General features: G+C 30.4%; 1 protein-coding gene across 1 annotated transcript in view; it reads left to right on the top strand.

The window, feature by feature from the left end:
• The first annotated feature begins 565 nt into the window (after positions 1-565).
• Positions 566-23,421, top strand: part of LOC145279881 (glucosidase 2 subunit beta-like) — a 152,106-nt gene continuing 129,250 nt past the window's right edge. Inside the window, exons 1-2 of the mRNA XM_080131340.1 lie at positions 566-807; positions 11,646-11,765. Coding sequence (XP_079987466.1) covers positions 711-807; positions 11,646-11,765 — 217 coding nt within the window. The 5' untranslated portion in view covers positions 566-710. The remainder of the gene's footprint in view (positions 808-11,645; positions 11,766-23,421) is intronic.

Raw genomic sequence — 23,421 nt, 5'->3', positions numbered from 1 at the left:
CAAAAAAAAAAAAAAAGATAGTTACTCCCCTCCTAAATACAGGCATCCAAAATTGATTTCTAAGAAATTAAGAAAATGTCTAAGATTTGTTAGCTGTCCTTAATACTATTATCTGGTCCAGAAGTGAATGACCATTACCATTTGATGACCCTGAAGTGTTCATTTTATGCTAAATTTATATATAATGTGATCCCCGTTTTCTGGAGTCTAAAATTTTTTTCTTTTTACTGACAACTTTTTGTATGCTGCTTACTCCAAAAGGAAAGAGAATTTATAAAAAATAAAATTTTATTTTTCGAGCACGAGAGGAGGTAATAAACAGATTTTCTATGGTACTAAATTTTCATAAAATGACCCCCCAAAAATCACAACCAACAGCAACAAAACAATAAAACATGATTTAAGAGTAATGTCGAAATTCTACTGAAAATTATTCTACTCTTTCTGTGACGGAAATAGGAATTAACTGAAATAAGCTCTGCTTGAGAGGATGATCTACTAAGACAGAAACTATACTACACTTTGATCATATCCCAAAGCTGGATTAAAATGAAGCGGGGTAATTATTCAGGTGACACCGTTTTTGTTACGAACGCGCATGCGTATCACTCGTTACGAAAATCGATTTGTTAGAAGCCGACTTCGCTTTTTACTTACGTGTCTTGCCACATTTTCTGATCACTTACTTTACTTGGATTCCCATATTAACCATGGGTGTTCAAATGCATAATATTGCAGTCTTATTTTATATCCTTCATTCATTTTCAGTAACTGCACTTTCTAGACCGCGAGGCGTATCCATATCTAGTAAGTAAATCCACACTCTATCTTGAACTTCAAAACTTCATTAAAAATTTTCCATTTACTTTTGTTTCAGGATAAATTTTTATTATAACAAAAAATCCGACATTTTGCTTATTTTTAATGCAAAATAACAAAATAAACAGAAATAATAATAATAATAATAATAATAATAATAATGCAAAATGATTATATGTTGTGTATTTTTATTCTTGCGTGTTTTCTACTAAATAAATTCGACTTTTGTGAATTAAGGTATCAAATTAATTCAGTTTTTAAACACGTATCCGTTTTGGACTGAAGATCTCCGAAAAAAAAAAATCATTTAATATGTGTTTTTTTTTTTCTTTTACAGCGGAAAAACACGTTCTTATGAGAGCGCGTTGAAGTCAGCCATTATGGAATTTGGGGTTTGTATTACTGTACACATAGATTCGAAAAAGTTGTGAAAAAACAAATATATAACAAATAAATGTTATCAAAGGCAAGATAAGTTACTTTTCTACCAAATATATAACAAATAAATGTTATCAAAAGCAAGATAAGTTACTTTTCTACCTAACTGGATATATTTTTCGTGTTTTTATTCAATGTAACATGTTTATTCAGCTCGAAAACCATACAGTGTTTACCGATGTATTGGAAAATTCAAGATGGCGTCTGACTCTCTCTTTAACACGGTAAGTTTGGGAAAAAGTGTTATAAATAAAAAACTGGATAAAATACTGTTAAAAACTCGCCTAATATATGTTACCGTGACATAGGTTGACATATATTCGGCGGATTTTTAACAGTATTTTGTCTAGTTTTTTATTTATAACACCTTTTCCCAAACTTACCGTGTTAAAGAGGGAGTGAGGCGCCATCTTGAATTTTCCAATACATCGGTAAACACTGTATGGTTTTCGAGCGGAATAAACATGTTACATTGAATAAAAACACAAAAATATATCCAGTTTGGCAGAAAAGTAACTTATCTTGCCTTTGATTACATTTATTTGTTATATATTTGTTTTTTGACAACTTTTTCGAATCTATGTGTATAGTAATACACCCCCCCCCCCAAAAAAAAAAACAAACAAAAAAACTACTTGATGAAATTAAGTTAAATTTTTTTTCGGGGAACTTCGTTCCATAACAGATACGTGCAATATAACCTTTTTTCTATATTTTCATTTTTTAATGTCTTCATTAAACTGTACAAGTACCTTAATTTTTAAGTTTATGAACAAATTCTGTATTTTTATCAGATTTATTTATAACATTGTTTTTATGTTTTAATTTCCATGAAATTTTGTGCAGTTTAAATTTTTACCAGTATAAAAAAAGGGATATATATTTTTACTTGTAATTATTTTATTAAAACCTGTGAATTACTTTTTAATCATAATTTAATAATTGAATGATTGTATTCATTGATAGACTGAGTGAGCTAAGTTAATATTTTGTTAAAATCGGTAAATTGGTATTGAGTAGTGCCAGGTTTAACTGAACTCTAACGAAATAAGGTACTTGCAATTTGCTCTTGAAAACTAGTTACCAGCCCCAATTTTAAATGCAATATTCGTTTTCAGCACACCCTAAAAAACCCCAAAAACAAGCTTTTAAAGGTAGGTTTTGTGTTGGTATACCAGGCCACAATTACCGTAATGTCATTCATGCGACAGTTCGAAATTCTATACTACCAAAAATTCACTTGATAAAAGTCTATTATACCGCTCTTCCACTCATCCCAAGTCCAGAGTTGCCAATACGCCATTAATGAAGTGTATGTAGTGTACAAACATGAGTTAACATGTAAAGAATGAGTTTCTAAATAACTATTATTTAGCCATTCTTAGCATTTTGTACTGGTACTTTCATCTAGTATGTTTTTGACGGTCAAAGTTTGAACAGGCAGCATATGAACCGGCAAACCTTCAGTTTTTTTTTTTTTCAGCGCATTTTTATAGAACACATAGGTATTTTTAAGTTTCGTCTTTTTTCAAGATTTTCCAGCAGATACTATAGAACCCTAACCCTAAACGTTAAAATTTTACTTTAAGGCCCGTCTCCCGTTCGTATAGAAAAAATAATGTTTTTTTGTAGATTTTGGTTTGCTAAAAACGAATATGCTAACCGTTTCCGTCGCAGAGAAATAGTTTTCATGATATGAAGAAATTACTTTTTCAAAAGGTGGGTGATAACTTGACTTAAAATGAGCAGCCACTTTTTTGTCCACCTGGTGAGGGGGCATTTTTTTGTTTGTTTATTGGCTAAAAATTTTGTTTTTTCTGCTTTCATATTTCTATAAAGACACGAGGAAATTGAAAAATAAAAAAAACTTTATATACATTCCTTATGCTATCAGTGGTGACTGGTGAACAACACTCAAGCGTGCATATTTTTGCTGCAAACAAGTACTTTTCCAGATATTAAGCAATGTAATTCTATCTTATCAGTGGTGGCCATTTCTGTATGTGAAAGCGCGCATATTCAACTACTTGTTTTTCATCTAATTTTAAATTGTTTGTCAAAAATTACTGCACTATGTGAAAAGGCAGTCTGGTACGTGAGTGTGCACGCAACACTCTCATTTATGCTACAGCGCACTCGCGTGTCGGCTGTTAAATGTTGGAAAATAGTTGTAAGATTCAGGGGTTAATACAATGCAAACGGTAAATTTGCGATGGAAACGGTTATCATATTCTTTTAAAGCACATCGAAATCTACAAAAAAAAAAATTTTTTTATATGAATGTGAGATGGGCCTTGAAGTAAAATAATACCCCCTAAACCTAACCTGGGGTACTGCTTGCATGTGTGTGTGCACTTGTTAAATTCCAACATTGCGTCAATATGGTTGTATTCACACCAGACACAGGACATTTTTTTTTTTTATTAATTATCCTGCAATTGAAATTATCTTTCATGAAAATTATCTTGAATTTAAATTCTTGAAAGTAATTTTTTGGTAGAATTAGCTTGACGTGATGTTGAATAAACGTTTGAATTTCGTAGAATGAACTTCAGTTTGTCTACACATGCTCACTGAACCATTTCATTGAAACAACAAAGATGGCAGCCAATTCAAACTACTAGAAGTTACATTGCATAATACAGGTATTTATATCTCAAAAACTATTTGTCTGCGCTAATTTTTCCTGTGATATTCATTTTCAGCATACCCGAAAACCTCAGTCATTTATTTTAGAAAATGTTGAGGCGTCTTCAGTTGGCGTAATTGAGCACTTTTACTTTTTTGGCAATATGATGTTTAAGATTCTAAAGTAAACTTTATTACTAAAAGTTGAATTAACATTTCTGGTACTTATACACTTGTGTTACTGTGCTGAAATAATATTATTTAGAAAGCCATTCTTAACATGGGGAGGAGAGGGTGTTTTGTAATTATTCTGTACTTTCACCTAACAATTTAATAAAAAAAAATATCGTAAAACTTGAATTTAACTTAAAAGTATTATTAAAAAGATAGCATGGTAACATAAATGCACCAGCACTGTTTCTTTCTCTAAGTTTTTTATTTTCTTATATATTAATCGCAAAATACATACTGAAATATATCTCAGTTTAGAGATTGTACGTTTGGAAAAACATTACATCTTAATTATGCATAAATTGTAATAAACCGACCCATCTATCACGCTCTCGCTGTATGTTTGTTGAGACCCCTCCCACTTATGTTATTTATTGCTCTCGCTTCTGTTTCTCTCTGTGTTTGTTGGAATAGTCTTTTATAAACAAAAGGCAATATCACATGACGTAATACTATTTAACCTGTAACGATAAAGAGAAAGAGGGTGGAAATATAGTGAGTAGAAATAAACTTCTATTTTCAATTTCTTTTTTTTTTTTCTATATAATTTCACAAATTTCCAAACAATCTAACCGAAGCTTATAATGCATGCCTCACAATGGGTCCCATTTTCTCTAGTATTGTTTAAATCAAGTTTAAATGCAATTAATGATAAAAAGCTAAATTGTTATTCAATTAACATAATGGATGAGAAGGGTTAAATCTTATTTCAGTTAAAAACTATTGAAGGTACACTTACAGATTTTACATCAGCTTCAATATAATCCCAAGCTGATTTATAGTAAAAAAATAGTGTTCATTCACTTAGTCGCAAGAGACCAAATTACTTCCTTTTAGTACTTCTTGTTGAAGAAACACCGTAACTCGGTCTAATGATCAATGTTTGATGTACTAACACATAAGAAAATCAAACTAGCTTTTACAATTAAATTTTTTCAAATGATGAAAACAAATTATTACCCCCCCACCAAAAAAAAAAAAAAAAAAATTATTCATGTCAAAAATATAAATAGTAGCAAATTGTTTTTGGATAAACCTTGCTTTACGTTTCTAAATTTTTGAGATGAGGATTGAATATTCATATTTAGATTCATTGGACTACTATTCTCATTTTGAGTGTCATTTTCACAACGTATTGGGTGATGTAACCTCTGACCCTCATCAGGTGTATCTTGTTGAACTCGGGCGGCGGGAATTTGGACAGAAATTTGAACAGAACCCTTTATTTACTTCATGGGGGTAGCATGCTCTTATTCTGCAAGGTGCAGTGGTTAGAGTACTTGGAAAAATCAATTGTAAAAATGACCTTTTGAAGGTTCAATTCTCGGTGTGAGCAACTGAAAAATGCAATTGTGAATTATTTATCAGGCATGGTTGACGAAACAAGAGCATGCTACCCCTGTGAAATAAATAAAGCATTCCATTCAGAGTTCTGTCAGAGGTTACATTGCCTAAAACGTGAAAATGACACTCGATGAGAGATATATTTTTGATTTGAAAACTAAAAGCCACCATTAAGAAGACTTTCTCTTTTACCAAAATGATTTCTGTACCATTCTCAAACAACTTAAAAAGAATGCGATTAGAAATAGTAATTCATCGAAGATATCTTAATGTTTACATATAGAAAAAGTGGATCAATCTAAAAGTTGAAGTAACTGAAAATGGAAATCCATTTCGTTTTTTAATCCCCATTTTTTTCATAAAATGTATGGAAAAAATGCTGGACATATTACTCTAAATGATATAGGTGATTGAAGTAGGATTTAGCTAATGAAGAGATTATATTTGTAAGTTAGATTGTGTACATTTATTTATGCAAACATTATGTGAAATATTTATTAGACCACCCGTGGTCATTTCAAATAAGCTTTTAGTGATTTGAACTAAGTTTACCTTCAAATTCATTGAAAATTAATTTTAAATAAAATATGTGATATTATTCAGAAACAATAACCATAAGTTAATTTTTAGGATGAAGGCTGTTTAAATTAGAATAATCATATCATTTACTTTTCATAGTAAGAGATCAAAGTTAGTACATGGAGAAGGAGTTCATAAAAATTTTATTCTTACTGTTGCTTGAAAAAAAAGTCAGTTTGCTGCTGATTACTTTTTCTATTAAAGCATTCGTGGAAGTTTGCACATGAAGAAGAAGAGAAGTGTTAAAAGAATGTGACTACAGACTTTTCTACTTTCTCACTCATCCCCCAAAACAGTCATCCAGACATTGTATGAATGGATCTAAATAATGATTTCTTTTTTTTTTGATTCTAATGAGGATGTAAACATGTCTCTAATCAAGACCTCGAAATACGTTTAATCAGGATGGGTGAGTAGCTTTGTTGACTCTTACAAATGCATAGTTTAGTGGTGTCTTGAAATTGCAATTTACAAACTCAAAAAATTTGGTTGTGGTATGTCAGAATTCTGTTAATTTAAAAGAATGGATGTGAACATTATTCCTAATATTAATTTTTTCACTTCATAATTACTGACTATGGTGGTTAATTTCCTCATAAATTCCTTCTTTCATTCCAGATATAAAATGAAAAACTGTCAAATTACTCTCTCTGTGCAGGTCTTTATCTATATTGCCCCCCCCCCCCCGATTTATCTGAGAGGGACCTATTTTTCAGTGGCGTCCATGCTTCCATGCGTCTGTTAGTTCAGGCTATTGCCAGATAATCATCCATTAGTTTTTTCTGAAATTTTGCCACAAATTATATTTCATTAAATAAGATGTGCACAGTAAAGATTTTTTTTTTTTTTTTACAAAAATTCCTATTGTGCCCCCAGGGGTTCAAAAAAAGTGAAAAATGGCCAAAAATGACATTTTGCCCTATAACTTTCGATCCATCCATTAGATTTTTTTTAAAACTTGGCCAAAGTGTGCAGCCCATTGTTCTTAATATAAATCCAATATCGGTGACCCTGGCAAAATTCTGGTTTGTGTTCCCAGGGACTTTCAATGCTAAAAACACCTTTTTTTTTTTTTTTTTTTTTTTTTTTTTTGTGGCTCTTTTTTCATTATTTCTCAACAAAAACTTGATATGTCTGACTATATAGTGGTTTTTCACAGTCGTCAACTCAAATATACATGTGTTAAGGCCTGAAACTGCACTGTTATCTATTTACACTGGGATTTGGCGTCCCCAGGGGCTCAAAAGAGGTCAAAAATGCCCCAAAACGGCCAAAAATGACACTTTTTGGTCCATAGTGTTTGATCCATCCATTAGATTTTCCTGAAACTTGGCCAAAATGTGGAGGCTATTGTTCTTAATATAAATTCAGTATGGGTGACCCTGGCAAAATTCTGGTTTGTATCCTTCTTGGACTTTTAGGGTAAAAAACATGCCTTTTTGGAGCTCTGTTTTCATATTACTCAAGAACTTGATATATACTAGTTTTCCATGGTGCTGAATTCAAATATACATGTCTTAAGGCATGAAACTGCATCGTTTGTCCATTTTCACTTGGATTTGGTGTTCCCAGGAGCTCAAAAGGGGTCACAAATGCCTCCAAATTGCAAAAAAATTACACTTTTTACTCCATAGCTTTTGCTCCATCCATTAGATTTTTCTGAAACTTGGCAAAAATGTGGAGGCAACCTTGGCTCTTCACACTTCTCACATTCATCATTTCTTCACTATTTTTTGTGGTGTCATCTCATATGCAGCACAAGAGGGGGACCGCGCATGCACTGCTTGTTTTCTCTAAAATTCTTACTATGTTTTCCTTGGCCTTACTCTGCCAACTCAGTTGGTCTATATCTGTTAACCCCTAAGCATTCTTATCCAGTCTTTCAATGTGACTGAACTATGTTCTGTTTACATCTCTTCATACTATCTAGATTTAATCTTCCCCTGAGAATATCAGATCTAAGCTTGTCTTTAATGCTCACATTACACATTCATCATATCTTTTCTCGCCATTCAACACGTCTGATTTCACTTTCATACATCACACTGCAATCGTAGTGGTAGCTTCTATTATTGGAAAATGTTACCATCTATATAATAAAACTTGTGTCAGCATGATTCACAATATAAAGAGGTGGGAAAAGAGGAATAAATAAGGTAAAAAATGGTTGCAGTGATTGCTGCTTTCAAAACTTGATACTGATCAAAAATTCAGTTTCTAAACCGTCGGCATCAGCCACTGCTGCTAATATTCATTATTATCTATTAAATAATAATCTTCAGTATTTGCTTTGTTAGTAAAATGAAATATTTTTGTCAGCTTTGATGAAATGTGCCATACACGTGTTTAATCAATCTTTTGCTTAACTCCTTGAAAGTTATATGCAATAAGGCAGAGGGTGCTGAAATTTGAAATGGCTATTGTATTTTTTTAAACAAGCCAATATATTTCTGACCTTTTTTAAAAATTAAAATTTTATTTATTTAGAATAAATCTTTCAATGCTGAAAACATGTAACATTTCTTTAGTTATGTGTATTTAGGTGAAGCAATATAACTAGTTTTGTCTTTATTTTAAATAGCGAATAGGAATTCTAAAACCAGTTTATTTTACAATAATTCTGAGAGAATATTTAAAATATTCACTTGTATTACTTTGGAATTTTTGTTATCATTTCTTATCCTGGGGGTCTTTGTTTGCAATAATTAGTTCAATGTTGGACATGATATTTCTTGAGTTAATTTTTCTCTGACAATGCTGGAGATACAAGTGTATAACATATATTTGTTTTTCCTGTCAAACAAAATTAGTAAAAAAAAAAAAAAAGATACAAAAACTGCCAGACAAGCTTCAAATATTTAGGGCAATTTCAGAAATTGAGTCATGCTCCAATTTATTTTTTGTCTCTCTTTTATACTGATTTATATATTTTTTCTTTTAACTTATAAGACGTTTTCTTTGTTTCTTTTTTTAACCGTACAAATTCAAACATTATTTTATAAATCTATATACCTTTAAAGTTTTTTTTTTTTTTCATGCTCTAACACTGATATTAAAAATCTACTCTTTCTATTTAAAAATTATTAAAACAAATTTTTTACTATACTCAGTCATGGATATGCGAGTGACTTCATGAAGATTAACTAATTTGCATATTCCTTTGAAAAATGAGCATTCATTAATTATTTTTTATGGTTTCTGGGTTTCATTTAACTATTGTGCTTAATTCTTTTTCATGCATAGTTTCTAGATTGTGCAGAACTGTGTAGAATTTAGGATGAAAACATTCTAGCACGCACATTTTTTTTTTTTTTATATATGATGATTACCACTTAACAGAAGCTTATCTCTTTAGGTTGATGTTGGGCTCTTTCGCATAATCATTTACAGATGTGGGAGAGGAACTTGCCAGTATTTGGTTGTGCGTGTAGATGAACAATATTATTCACCTTTGGAGTGTCTTGTCAAACCACTTGCAGATTTATAGACCAATCCACAGATATTACAGCAATACTTGGGTGGCAATACATCCTCATAAAGTGTGTGTCTTGTCTAACATTGTATGATTTCACATGGTTCACCAAACCAGCTTTAGACAGAAGAAATCTGACACAATTTGTGTATTTTAGTTCTTGTTGAATCTTAGCAGTAATTGCAGATTAATCCTGATTTTTTTTAAGAGCCCATTTCAATACTGCATGTTTAACATGCTTTTTCTCAAACTTTCTGTATCCTTCAGTGATTAATTTTTGCACTTGTTTCGAGATATATAAAACGACCTTGTCTGTGTGTGAATGTCTACTAAACTCCCTGCTGAATATTTGGTCTACAGGGTATTTGGACAGCAGGAACCCTTTCGATTTGGTTTTTAGCTTGTAAAATAACCTATAAGGGGTCAAAAACGAAAAAAACAAAACAAAACGGTTGACCTTGGTAGGAGTACATCGATTAACTTCTGAGCATGTGTATATTTACATTTTTAGATTGAAGTAGATTAACTTCTACTATTTTTATCCATTTGGCGATAGCTCAGATGGTAACAACAAAGACGTAAGCATTAAATAATGACTAAGGCTGGTGTGCTGAATGTTTTGGTTTCGATTTCAGCTGTTGGCACCAAAGTCATTGTTTTTTTTTTTTTTGTTTTTTTAACTTTTGAAATCATTACTACATAATTGGGCATAACTGATCAGTAGAGAATTTGCTCTATAATAATAAATACGAAGTCTACATGAATTAAAATATCATATTCACACATCTTAAATGATCAGGCAACGCCGGGTGATTTGCTATCATATATATATATAAAGTGCAAAGGATAATTTTTTTTTTTTTTGTACATCATTTTTGATGAGAGCTGTACACTTATTGTTCTCATAAGTCTATATATATACATTTTTTTTGTCTCTGTTTGCCATGGGTAGAATGGAAAGAATGCAGATTTCAACTTCCTAATGAAAAAAAAAGTCAGATTCTGAATTTTTTTTCTGTTAATTTTTTCTATACATGCAATATAATATCATATTGCGTTTTTATTTGTACCTGCTTCAATCTAGTGCAAGACCACTGATGCATATCTTTTTATTACTATTGTAATATACATGGTGTGTTGAAAGTAACTTATTAAGTTCTCATAATATATTGAAATGTGTTTCTTACAAGAAATAACCATAATAAAGTATATAGTAATGGGGTTTTATGCAGAGTTCAATATTTGTCATCAATCTGTCCGGAATGAGCTCCAACAACATATTTCACAAGTGATTTTTTTTTTAATCTGAAAAATAATATTGTGAGAGAATTGAAAATATCTACATGCCATTGACTTTTTTTTAATCTGAAAAATAATATTGTGAGAGAATTGAAAATCTCTACATGCCATTGACTTTTTTTTAATCTGAAAAATAATATTGTGAGAGAATTGAAAATATCTACATGCCATTGACTTTTTTTTAATCTGAAAAATAATATTGTGAGAGAATTGAAAATATCTACATGCCATTGACTTTTTTTTAATCTGAAAAATAATATTGTGAGAGAATTGAAAATATCTACATGCCATTGACTTTTTTTTAATCTGAAAAATAATATTGTGAGAGAATTGAAAATATCTACATGCCATTGACTTTTTTTTAATCTGAAAAATAATATTGTGAGAGAATTGAAAATATCTACATGCCATTGACTTTTTTTTAATCTGAAAAATAATATTGTGAGAGAATTGAAAATATCTACATGCCATTGACTCAGAAAGTAGCAATTCTTACCCCCTTTTGTCAGGAACATCACTGAATTCAATTTTCTGGGTTGGCTGTTTTAAATTGCTGATATGTGGACACTAACTCTTTTCATAAATATTCACTTTCCTTCAACTAGTAAAACAAAACAAAATTGTTTGTGAAATCAATTGTAGTTCCTCGAGGTAGCTTGAGAAGTTGGTGGCCAAATGTTGGCATCCATATTGGATTCCATGTGAAACCCTATGCTATATATACACTTGTATTAATTTCAGTAATAAATTATGAGCAATTAATAAATTGTTTGCATCTTTTTATTTACAACAATGTTAAAAGCAATATAATCTTTATTTTATTTTTCCGTTCTAGTGGCTTCATTTTACTCGGGTCAGTCTGAAAACTTTAGCTGTCTCGATTCTTCTCGTGTAATTCCATTTCATTATGTCAATGATGATTACTGTGATTGCCTTGATGGATCGGATGAACCAGGTAATTCATTTTTCCATTTTTGTTAAAACTGAAATATTTTTTTTCTTTTTAGTATTTTATTTGTTGTTTTAAAATTAATTTTTTTTACTAACGAGTCCTCACTTAAGGCCAAAAGTAGCAAAAACTCAAATCAAGCATTATTGAAACAAGCATACAAAACAAAAATATTATCTTTATTTTTTTTAAATCAGTCCATTATGACCATTCAAAGTATCAAAAAATGTGTGGTTCACTGGACATTTTGCCTTAAGTCAGTACAATTCAAATGCGTATAAACTTGTGACTGAAAATGGTAGGAAATTTCTACAATTTACAGACTAGCCCATCTTTAAAAAACTGTATCTTCAGATCTTTTTAAGATATGATGAAATTTTGAACATATTATCATAATACCATGAAGGTTCAGTTGGTGTTATTTACTAGGTGTATCAGAATTTTTCTAGGAATTTTTGACACCCCTAACACGAAACTGAATAAAATATAAAAAACTTGTAATTTCTCTTTTAAAAGTGGGTTGTTTATTTTCTTTATGGATTATACTTCCAAAATAAACTATTAAAGTTGTATGAAAAGTAATAGAAATATTTTATTTAAAAAAAAAACAGTAATGAAATTAATTGAATTTTATGAGTTCAGTATTTTTCAATTAAACTTTAAAAATCCATCAAAATGTTTCTATTTATTCTATTTCTACGATATTTTCAGGGTCAATGTGAAATGTTATACTTTTTCCAATAAACCGAATATAATATTTTAGACAAACGTTTTTTTTTAAAATTCACTTCCCCCTATTTTTAAATGTCTATTTAAAAGTAAATTAATTTATGTGCCAAAGTTTTATATATCACAAATTGAAGATAAAAGATCAATAAATAATATATTCTTATTTAAAACAAAAAAAAAGTTTTTTGGAAATTTACCTGTAAAATCCGAAGTTTAAAACCTTTTTTTTTTTTTTAAAAACCACGTTGTTTGTATTTTTTTTCTTTTTTTTTTTAATGAAACCTTGGTCCTTGCTCCTTTTAATTGAAAAAAAAAAAAAATTAGGGTTTGAATTACATTTTTCGATTAGTTATAAGCTTGGAAAGACAGGGGGTCGAATTGTTCAATATTTTTCACAAAGTTTCTGACATGCCTAATTATTTAAAACCATCTCTCTTGGTAACTTATGGACTAATTAGCATATTTCACTTTCATTTTAATGGCATTAAGTAGAAACACAAAATAACAGCTAAGAGAAATGCTAAGTAAGGCTTTATCATCATAGGAAGTATTATTAGCATTACAAGTTGATTTTTTCTTTTTAGATAATTGTTATTTTATCAACTTGCATGAAAAGAGCTATGTAAAAGATACTTAAAACCGTTTGAATTATGCAAATACCATCAGTAGTTTAAAAGTTATGAGAATTTTAAGTGCCAAAATTTATGCTTTTCTGTGGACATTTTTCTGTAGAAAAAGTAGGCCAGATTACGGACCTTCGAATTTCAAGAAATTCGGTAATTTCGCCACCATTTATTTATTTTTCAAGCTATTCTCATGAAATTTGGCAGTCTTATGTAAAATTGTGTGCTCTTTCTGATTATGCAGTCAAATCTAATGTATCTCTTTACCATAAGCCATGAATTATAAATTCAGATGTACAAATTTCAATTTTTTTAAAACTGGCGCATGGTATCATACAGTGGGTGTCTATTTATGAACAAAGCTAAGTATTATAGTAGTATTTAAATACAGCTTTATTGTGAATAGACATTTTCCTGCCTTCTCACCAAAGGAGAGCTTAATCTTGGGTGTAGTCATTGAATGCCTAAAGAGAATTCATGGCCGGTATTTACTACTCCCCTTAAAGAAAAGAAAAAAAATGGAGTAGATATGAATTAATGTCAGAAATAAATCAAAGAAAAATTTTCATATAGATTTTGGATTTCTGTAAAAGATGGAAATTCCCATAGTTGACCAGAATTTATGCATTTTGGGACCAGTCCAATTGTTAATTTTGTTAATCCTCTCTATCTGGCACAAAATATACCCCTATTTTCTGCGATGCAACCCTAAATCGTACTTTACATGAATCCTTGATGTAACTTTCATAGTGCCAGGATACCAGGAATCCTGATAAGCAACAACTATATATTCACCAGTTGATGGTATTTTTTGTCATTTCTATTCTGTTGTTTTACTGAAAATTCAATTATGTAAACAAAGAAATAAAACAGTAATTTTTTACCTTGTTTCTACCTTAACATTTAAAATTACTTCTATAGGTTTTAAGGTATGCTGAAAACGAATATCGCATTTAAATTTCTGCAAATAAATAAGGATATTAAGCAATGTCATTTCTTATGTTATCGCTGGTGGCCATCTTGATCCGCGCAAGCGCAACCTCGAGAAACTATGCACAAACGCATACCAAGATGGCCACCAACAACAATGTAAGAAATGACATTGCTTAATATCCGGAAAGCTACTTATTTGCGGGAAATTTAAATGCGATATTCGTTTTCAGTATACTTGAAAACTTTTAAAGGTAGTCATTTTAAAGAAAAATGTTAAGGTGGAAACAAGTTAAAAATTTAGAAAATGTTTCACAATGAAATTCTTTATCGAACCGCCTAATTATTCGTATTATTATTATTTAGATATCCTCAGTTAAAAAAAGAACGGGTTTGTTTTACAGATTAAAAAAAATAGTCTTTACAATGAATTAAAAATAAATTCAAGTTTCACGATATCTTTTTTTATTTAATTGTTAAGTAAAAGTACAGAATAGTTAACAAAAAAACACCCTTCCTTCCCCATGTTAAGAATGGGTTTCTAAATAACGTTATTATTTCAGTATGGTAGCATAAGTGCACAAGTACCTTTTATTTGTTATGCTTTTTTGTTTTTTTGACCACTAAAAAACACAATTCTACCTTAAGTACAAATAAGTAGTTAAACGCATGTACTTAGTACATTTTGTTGTTTTTTAACGCTTTTAGTGCACGTGTACTAAAAGTGTTAAAAACGAACAAAATAGTATTGTTTGGAAATCAAATTTGAAAAACTTAAATAATTTTCTTAAATTGACGAACTCAGAATAAAAAATGACTAGTCTAGTAAGACGGAAGCAGAAACGGTTTTCTATTTTTAAGAGAATGCTTTAGTCAGCTCAAGCACATGACACGCTTAGCGACCGTTTTTCCGTAAGCGAATTTGATTTCTATAAAAGATAACATTTGAAATAAAATTCTGCGCAATTAATAATTATCAAATATTTACATATTATACATGAAAATAATTCTGAAACTATTATTTATATGAAAATGGATGATATATGCAGATTTATCTCATCAATTTTGAAATATTCTTTGTCAACTTTGCTCGGTCGTAACTTTGCTTCCTATCGTCGTCAAAATAAAGATCAAACATCAGTAGAGATGGACTTCTTTGTTTATATAGCCTGTAAAATTTCAGCCATATCCAATCAAATTTAACCCCGCGCATGTGTCTTCAAACGTAACATATAAAATGAAAACATTGAGAAAAGTGTTTCCCTTTTTGTCGTCATTTTTAACTTGGAGCATAAAAACATTGATCGCATAAAAGAAAAATAAATTAACATCATTGAAATGCTTATTTTATTCTCTTTCCATCAATATAATTCTTTTAAAAACTGACCAACAAATAAAAAAGATATGACTTATTGAAGCACATTAGGTATGTAATATTGCCGATGTCCACGAAAATACAGCATATGCTTGTAATGCTATCTGATGGACATTATCATTTCCCATTATAACATCATGAAAAATCCAAGATGGCGATCATAAAATCCAAAATGGCCACCATGACACGATTCAGGTGAATTCCATGGAAAGTGGTCCAAAATTGGAGAATTTTAAATCCAATATTTTCCAACATTGTTTTTTCTGAAAGACAACACCCTAAACTACAAAAAAATAAAAAATTCCAATTCTGATCTTGTCTGTGCTAGGGTTATAACATTGGCTATTTATTAAAGTCAAAAAATGAAAGAATTGCTTATTTTTCAGGCATTTATTTTTACTAATAAATAATATAGTAGTATGTTTAATTATATTTTTTATGATTGATACATATATACATTTCAAAATAATTGACGCTCTGAGCTTCATTAATCATTTTTACATTAAATTTTCATAAAGTTAGCCCTGTGTCGATGTAACACACCTGACGCTTAATTAACAATTTTTTTTATAATTCTTTAATAAAACCCCTAAGGAAAAAATCCTTTCTGATTATAAGCTAGTATATTACCGCAAACAAAATAATAGCAAGCAAAAAAAAAAAGAAGCTATTTTTTCTTTTTGAAAGAACACTTTAAATTTGTGTAACACATGTGACATCACGTGTGTTACATGCTAAAGTCACGTGTATTACATGTCAAAATATCACTTAAAAATTTTCAATAATCAATGTATTTCAACATAATAAATAACACTCATATACTGCTATAAAATAGATTTATTTATTGAAAAATTTCAGGTTGAAAATGATAAAGAACATCCTGCTTTCTTCCAATATCTACCATTCCTACTGGAACTGGTGGACTCAGTTTTCCGATTACGTTCGTGGGCCGGTATATCAGCTTTATCTGGCCAGTACCATTTTCCTTTTCTGGAATACTTCATTACTTATACTTCTATATCAGTATCTACAAGTGACAAAACTTCACCAGGACATTTTTTGCCATCATAGGAGACTAAGGCCCAATCACCAATATTCAGTTTTTCGCTTCTATCTACATCCTCGTCTTCATATACAATAGTTGATGCTGGATCCTTACTTAAATTTGTCTTAAACATTTCTAGAGTCAAACCATCACAACAACTAATAACATGCATCTTACTGATGCCTGAGATATCTTTAACATTTTCCCAGGGATTTTTTTCTTTTATCTCTGAAATTTTTTCTTCACTTATATGAAGAACAGTTACTTCCTTCATATCATCTTTTGCTACTTTGTAAAAATCAGCAGAATTTTGTACAATTGTGGCATTTTTACCTTGACTCATGACTCTTTTTTTAATTTAAGTTAAAAATTAAAGATGCTTTAACGACACTCCACCTCCTGCTGTTTTATTTACTCATTGTTTAATTATTTTTTTTTACTTACATAATTTTTCTTTAACTTAAATAAATTTAGTTAATTTTCTTTCATTTTCTTTGTGCGCATGTTTATTATGGAAATAAACGAAATTACCATTAAAATAAACACGCACGTGAAAAAAAGTTGTATCACTTGTCCTCGAAAAAAATGAAACATTTATTTTATTAAAAACTAAAATAAGCGCGTGCACAAAAAAATGAAAGAAAATGAAAAAATGTATTTAAATTAAAGAAAAATTATTTAAGTAAAATAAAATGAAATAATGAGTAAATAAAAAAGCTGGTGGCGTCATTAAAGCGTCTTTACACAAAACATGCATTTGTGCTGGGTCCAGTCATGGTGTCTTACCTTTTTTTTTTTTTTAGCTTAGACAATTGAAATGAAATATTGAAAAGTTGAGAAAATAATTTTCTTTATCAACCGTATGGAAAACAAAGCTGGACATGTTCGATTTTTTTTTTTTTTTTTTTTTTTTTTTTTTTACACTAAGTCACCAAATGGGTTCAGACAGTAAAAACCCCCCAAAAAACAACAAACTACCTGATATATTTTTATGATATATACATATATCGAATCTCGCTAGATACAGCCACTCTGATGAGTCGTAGACGACGAAACACGTGTCAGTGGATAATTACATTTTAAAAATAATATATATATATATACCGCTCCCCATGTGGGGGGCACCAAATTGGTTAAAAAGGGAAAATTATTCCCAACTCGCATTTAGGTAAAAATGCACTTTCGTAAATAATTGAATTCATATCGCTAAAACCAAAACAAAACAACATCTATATCTATATATATATATATATATATATATATGAAAAAAAAAAGAAGTTTTACACGAACCTGCACAGGTTTGAAATATTTTCAATGAAAATTTGCTAGGGACGGTGCTATCCAAAACAAATGACCAATTCTCTCAGGACAAAATTTGACTACTTTCCGACTTCACGGAGCTTTGGAAATGAGTGAAATTTTGCATGGGTAACACACGTGACGCTAAGATGTAACACATGTGACAACAAATTCCTTAATTTTCAGGGTGTCAATGAATAAAAATTCATCGAACAACTATTGTAATAATTAGAATACTCCCTAAAAATGTAGAAAAACCTGTTTTTATAAAAAATAAAGGCACAATTTGCAGAGTTTATACGTTGTTTACAAATTTTTCAAATATCCTTCCCGTCTGAATGTAATGCACGTGATACTAGAAACAAGACTATTCTAAAAGATGGTCATAAGTATGGGGATTTTTTATGTACTACATAAGCCAAAAAGAAAAGAGAGTAAAATATTATAAGGGAGATTTTAAATTTTATCGCTGAAAACCTGTCTGAATTGTAACACACGTGACATGGAATGGTCCTTCAAAGAAATTAACAAAATATGGCTTAGAGCATATTAAAATAAAGCAAATTTTGTACAAATCAGAATTGTTTCAAGTACATTAATTTTATTTTAACGGCTTTAAGTAGAAGCACCATAAAAAATAGTTAAAAAATGGAAAGTAAGGCTTAATCATCATGCGAAATCTTATTCTGTTGGACATTATCATTTGTCATCATTACACTGTGAAAAATCAAAGATGGCCACCACAACACGATTCAAAGAAATTATTAACAAAATATGACTTGTAGCATATCAAATGAAACAAAATTTTGTGCAGATTACAATTATGTTTTCAAGTACATTAAACTAATTAGGATAATTAAATTTCATTTTAACGGCTTCAAGTTACTATGACAATTATCAAGTGAGTTTCTACCACTATTTTGTATCATTTTTAAATCATTGTCGAGACTTTAAGGGACATTGCGACCATTTTTTCTTGTTCTCATCTAACGCTTGACACTACTTGTTTTTTGAACAACTTGCCTTTGGTAACATTTATTTGTTATATATTTGTTTCTTGACCACTTTTTCATACCTCTGTGGATTGTAAAACAAAAGTTATTCTTTTACTCAACTGGGAAATGGTTTGTGTGTTTTAACTTATTTAAGTGGTGATTGTCGGTTATTCTTTTCAAACAATTTAAAAAAAAAATTTCTTTTCCTGTCCATAATTAAAACTTATGTTTCTAAATAATAACAAAAATAAAATGCATATTTTATGTTACTGAACACTTGTTTACAGGTTTTTTTGCGCATCATGATGCACAAAAATTCTCATATTTATATGCGCTTGTCACTACTTCTATCAATGCATACATAAAAAGTTTTTATATTTGCTATTAAATAGCATTTGAACACAGTTTCTATTTTTACTTTGTACTACAAAGCGTTAACTTTGAGATATTCTAACTTTTGACTGGAAAGACATGTTCTGTTCAATGGTGGGATCCTTCTATCGCTTCAGTAGATATCTCACTACTGATGCAATTCTCTATCTATATAAGAGCCAGGTACGCCCAAGGATGGAGTACTGTTACCATATCTGGGCAGGAGCTTCTAGAAAGGACTTATTGTGCCTTGATAGAGTTCAAAATAGACTTTGTAGCCTTGTAGGAGATGTCCTTTTCTTTCCCTGTAACCTCTTTCTCACAGAAGAGATGTTGTGAGTTTGTCTTTGCTTTATCGTTATTTTCATGGCAAGTGCTCGACTGAGCTTCAATCTATGGTCCCTCCTCGCCAAACTTTCACCAGAAATACTCGTCTAGCTGAAATACTATCACTAATTTCCCCCACTCTTTATCTGTGCCTAAACCTAAACGTAGATTCCATGAAGAAACCTTCTTTCTCAGAACTGCATGCCTGTGGAACTGTCTTCCGTTTTCCTGCTTTCCAACTGATTACAATATGGTTGTCTTCAAGTTCAATGAAAACAAGTTCTTGATGAGCCGTTCCACTTAAGTTAACAAATTAACCGAATTTCCATTACTAACGATTACTATATTGTTCTTTAACCCTTATTCTCGAGTGGCCTCTGGGCCTTAATAAGTGGCAATGACTTGTAAAAAAAGAAAAAAAGGTCATGACACCTGGGGTGTGATGTCACTGCTGTATGAGCCTTTTCCTTATCGTATGTGTATATAGCATTACAAGTTTTAGATAATTATTTTATCAACTCGCATGAAAAGAGCTATATAAAAGATGCTTAAAACCGTTGGAATTATGCAAATACCATCAGTAGTTCAAAAGTTATGAAACGTGTCGAATTTTATGCTTTTCCATGGACATTTTTCTTTAGAAAAAGTGGGTTAAATTACAAACCTCAGCATTTCAAGAAATTTGGTAATTTCACCACCATTTATTTATTTTTAAAGCTATTCTCATGAAACTTGGTACTTTTATGTAAAATTGTGTACTTTTTCTGATTATGCAGTCAAATCTAATGTATCTCTTTACCATAAGCCATGAATTATAAATTCAGATGTACACATTTCAATTTTTTTTAAACTGGCGCATGGTATCATACATAAACAAAACTAAGTATTATACTGGTATTTAAATAAAGCTTTATTGAGAGTAGGTATTTACCTTCCTCCCCACCAAAGGAAAGCTTAATCTCTGGTGTAGCCATTGAATGCCTAAAGAGCATTCATGGCCGGTATTTACTACTCCCCTCAAAGAAAAAAAAATTGAGTAGATATGAATTAATCTCAGAAATAAATTGAAGAAAATTTTTCATATAGATTTTGGATTTCTGTAAAAGATGGAAATTCCCATAGTTGACCAGAACTTATGTATTTTGGGACCAGTCAAATTTTCAATTTTGTAAATACTCTCTATCTGGCGCAAAACATACCCCTATTTTCTGGGCTGCAACCATAAATCGTACTCGCATTACAAGCGTATGCTGTATTTTTGTGGACATCGGCAATATTACATAATGTGCTTCAACAAGTCATCTTTTTTATTTGTTGGTCAATTTTTAAAAGAATTACATTGATGAAAAGAGAATAAGAATTCCATGATGTTAATTTCTTTTTCTTTTATGCTCCAAGTTAATGAAAGAACGGTAAAAAATTACCACAGCAAAAAGGGAAACTCTTTTTCAATGTTTACATTTCATATATTATGTTTGAATACATATGCGCGGGGCTAAATTTGATTGGATATGGCTGAAATGATACAGGCTATATAAACAAAGAAGTCCATCTCTACTGGTGTTTGATTTTTTTCATCCATTTACATATAGATAATAGTTTCAGAATTATTGATATGTATAATATGTAAATATTTGATAATTATTAATTGTGCGGAAATTTCTTTAAAATGTTATCTTTTATAGAAATTCAAATCCCATCGCTGTCATTGTATTAACGAGTTCATATTCTTTTACACATAGAAAACTATTTTTTTTTCTGCTTTCAAAACGAAAGCAAAAAAGTTTCATTTTTTTTATTCTGAGTTTGTCAATTTAAAAAAATTATCAAGTTTTTCAAATTTCATTTCCAAACAATATTTTAACGCTTGTAGTACACATGTACTAAAAGCGTCAAAAAACCACAAAATGTACTAAGTACATGCGTTTGTTTTTTTAGTGGTAAAACAAAAACATATATAAAAAATAAAAGGTACTTGTGCACTTATGCTACCATGCTGAAATAATATTATTTAGAAATCCATTCTTAACATGGGGAAGGAAGGGTGTTTTGTTAACTATTCTGTACTTTCACCTAACAATTAAATAAAATATATCGTGAAACTTGAATTTATTAACTCGTTGTCAAGATCATTTTTTCGAATCTGTAAAACAAACTGTTTTTTAACTGAAGATATCTAATTAATAATAATTAGGCGGTTTGATGAAGAATTTCATTGTGATGCATTTTGTAAATTTTTACCTTGTTTCCACCTTAACATTTTTCTTTAAAATGACTGTCTTTAAGGTTTTTGAGTATACTGAAAACGAATATCACATTTAAATTTTCTGCAAAGAAGTAGCTTTCCGGATATTAAGCAATGTAATTTCTTATGTTATTGCTGGTGGCCATATCGATACATGCGTTTCGCATAGTTTCTCAGGGTTAGGTTTGCGCACTCGCATGTACCAAGATGGCCACCAGCGATAACATAAGAAATGACATTGCTTAATATCCGGAAAACTACTTATTTGCAGAAAATTTAAATGCGATATTTGTTTTCAATATACCAGAAAAGCTAAAAAAGTAATTATTTTAAATGTTAAGATGGAAACAAGGTAAAAAGTTACAATTTATTTCTTTGTTTGCATAGTTGAATTTTCAGTAAAACAACAAAATAGAAATTACAAACATTACCATCAACTGGTGAATATATAGTTGTTGCTTATCAGGATTCCTGGTACTGTGAAAGCTACATCAAGGATTCACATAGAGTACGATTCATGGTTGCATCTCAGAAATTAGGTGTATATTTTGGGCCAGATAGAGAGGATTTACAAAATTGAAAATTGGACTGGTCGCGAAATGCATAAGTTCTGGTCGACTATGGGAATTTCCATATTTTACAGAAATCCAAAATCTATATGAAAATTTTTCTTTGTTTTATTTCTGACATTAATTCATATCTACTCATTTTTTTTTTCTTTGAGGGGAGTAATAAATACTTGATCATTATGTAGCTTTACAACTACTCGCAAGAGTGGATGATGCATTTCAGTGGTGGAAGAAGACACAGGAGACCTTACCATTGCTGAGTAAACTGGCTTCAAAATATTTAAGTGCACCACTTTCATCTTTGGAGAGCGAGAGGCTCTTTAGTTCAGGTGTTAATGTGTATGAACTTAGGAAGAACAGGTTGTTTCCTGACAATGGAGGAACTCTAATGTTTCTACATTACAACTTAAAAATATTCAACTTCAAATACTGTGGAGACTATGAGAGGAGAGGAGACAAGCAGCTAAAATAAAAGAGGAAGTAGAGCAGCAGCAGGTTCAGAACTTCATCTTATAGTTAATACTTAATGAATTACAATTTGTACTTTGTAATTAGTTTGTAATTTCTTTTTTTCATTTAAGAATTGGTATTGTATTTTGTACTTTGTAATTTTATTTAACAAAGGCAAAAAGCCGTAACAGTGGACAAACATAACAAATGTTAGCAGTTCCTATGTTAATGTGTCAAAGCCATCTGATGAGTCACTTGGCAGTGGTGAAATGGTTTAAATTTAATAGGAAAGTGAAAAGTAATTAATCAGTCAATTAATCAGCAAATGTTTAAAAGAATATACAAATTTGCTAGATCTTTTGCAGATAAATGCAATTTCACGGCCCATATATAACAGTTGTATTTTCTTTTTAAATAAATAGACAAAAGGGTTTTTAATATGAATATCAATACACACACACAAAAAAAAACATTTATAGGAGTATAAATCTGTAAATAATGGCTCCACTTAAAGTTTATACTTATATTTTTATACTACGTCTTATAAAAGAATCTACAGTACTCTTGCATAATTTGACCCGGATTCTCAGGAATTCTCATCAAGCATGGATTGGGCGAGACCAGCAATCATCGGTTTAAGCCGAGCGTTGTAACAGACGCAGACTAATTTAAAAATTAAAAAAAAAAACGGGGGAAAAAAATG

Source organism: Euprymna scolopes, chromosome 7 (genome assembly GCF_053919585.1).
Source record: "Euprymna scolopes isolate OS-2025 chromosome 7, ASM5391958v1, whole genome shotgun sequence".
NCBI lineage: Eukaryota > Metazoa > Mollusca > Cephalopoda > Sepiida > Sepiolidae > Euprymna > Euprymna scolopes.
Note: the sequence above shows the minus strand (reverse complement) of the source record. Positions and strands in the feature narration are given on the sequence as shown.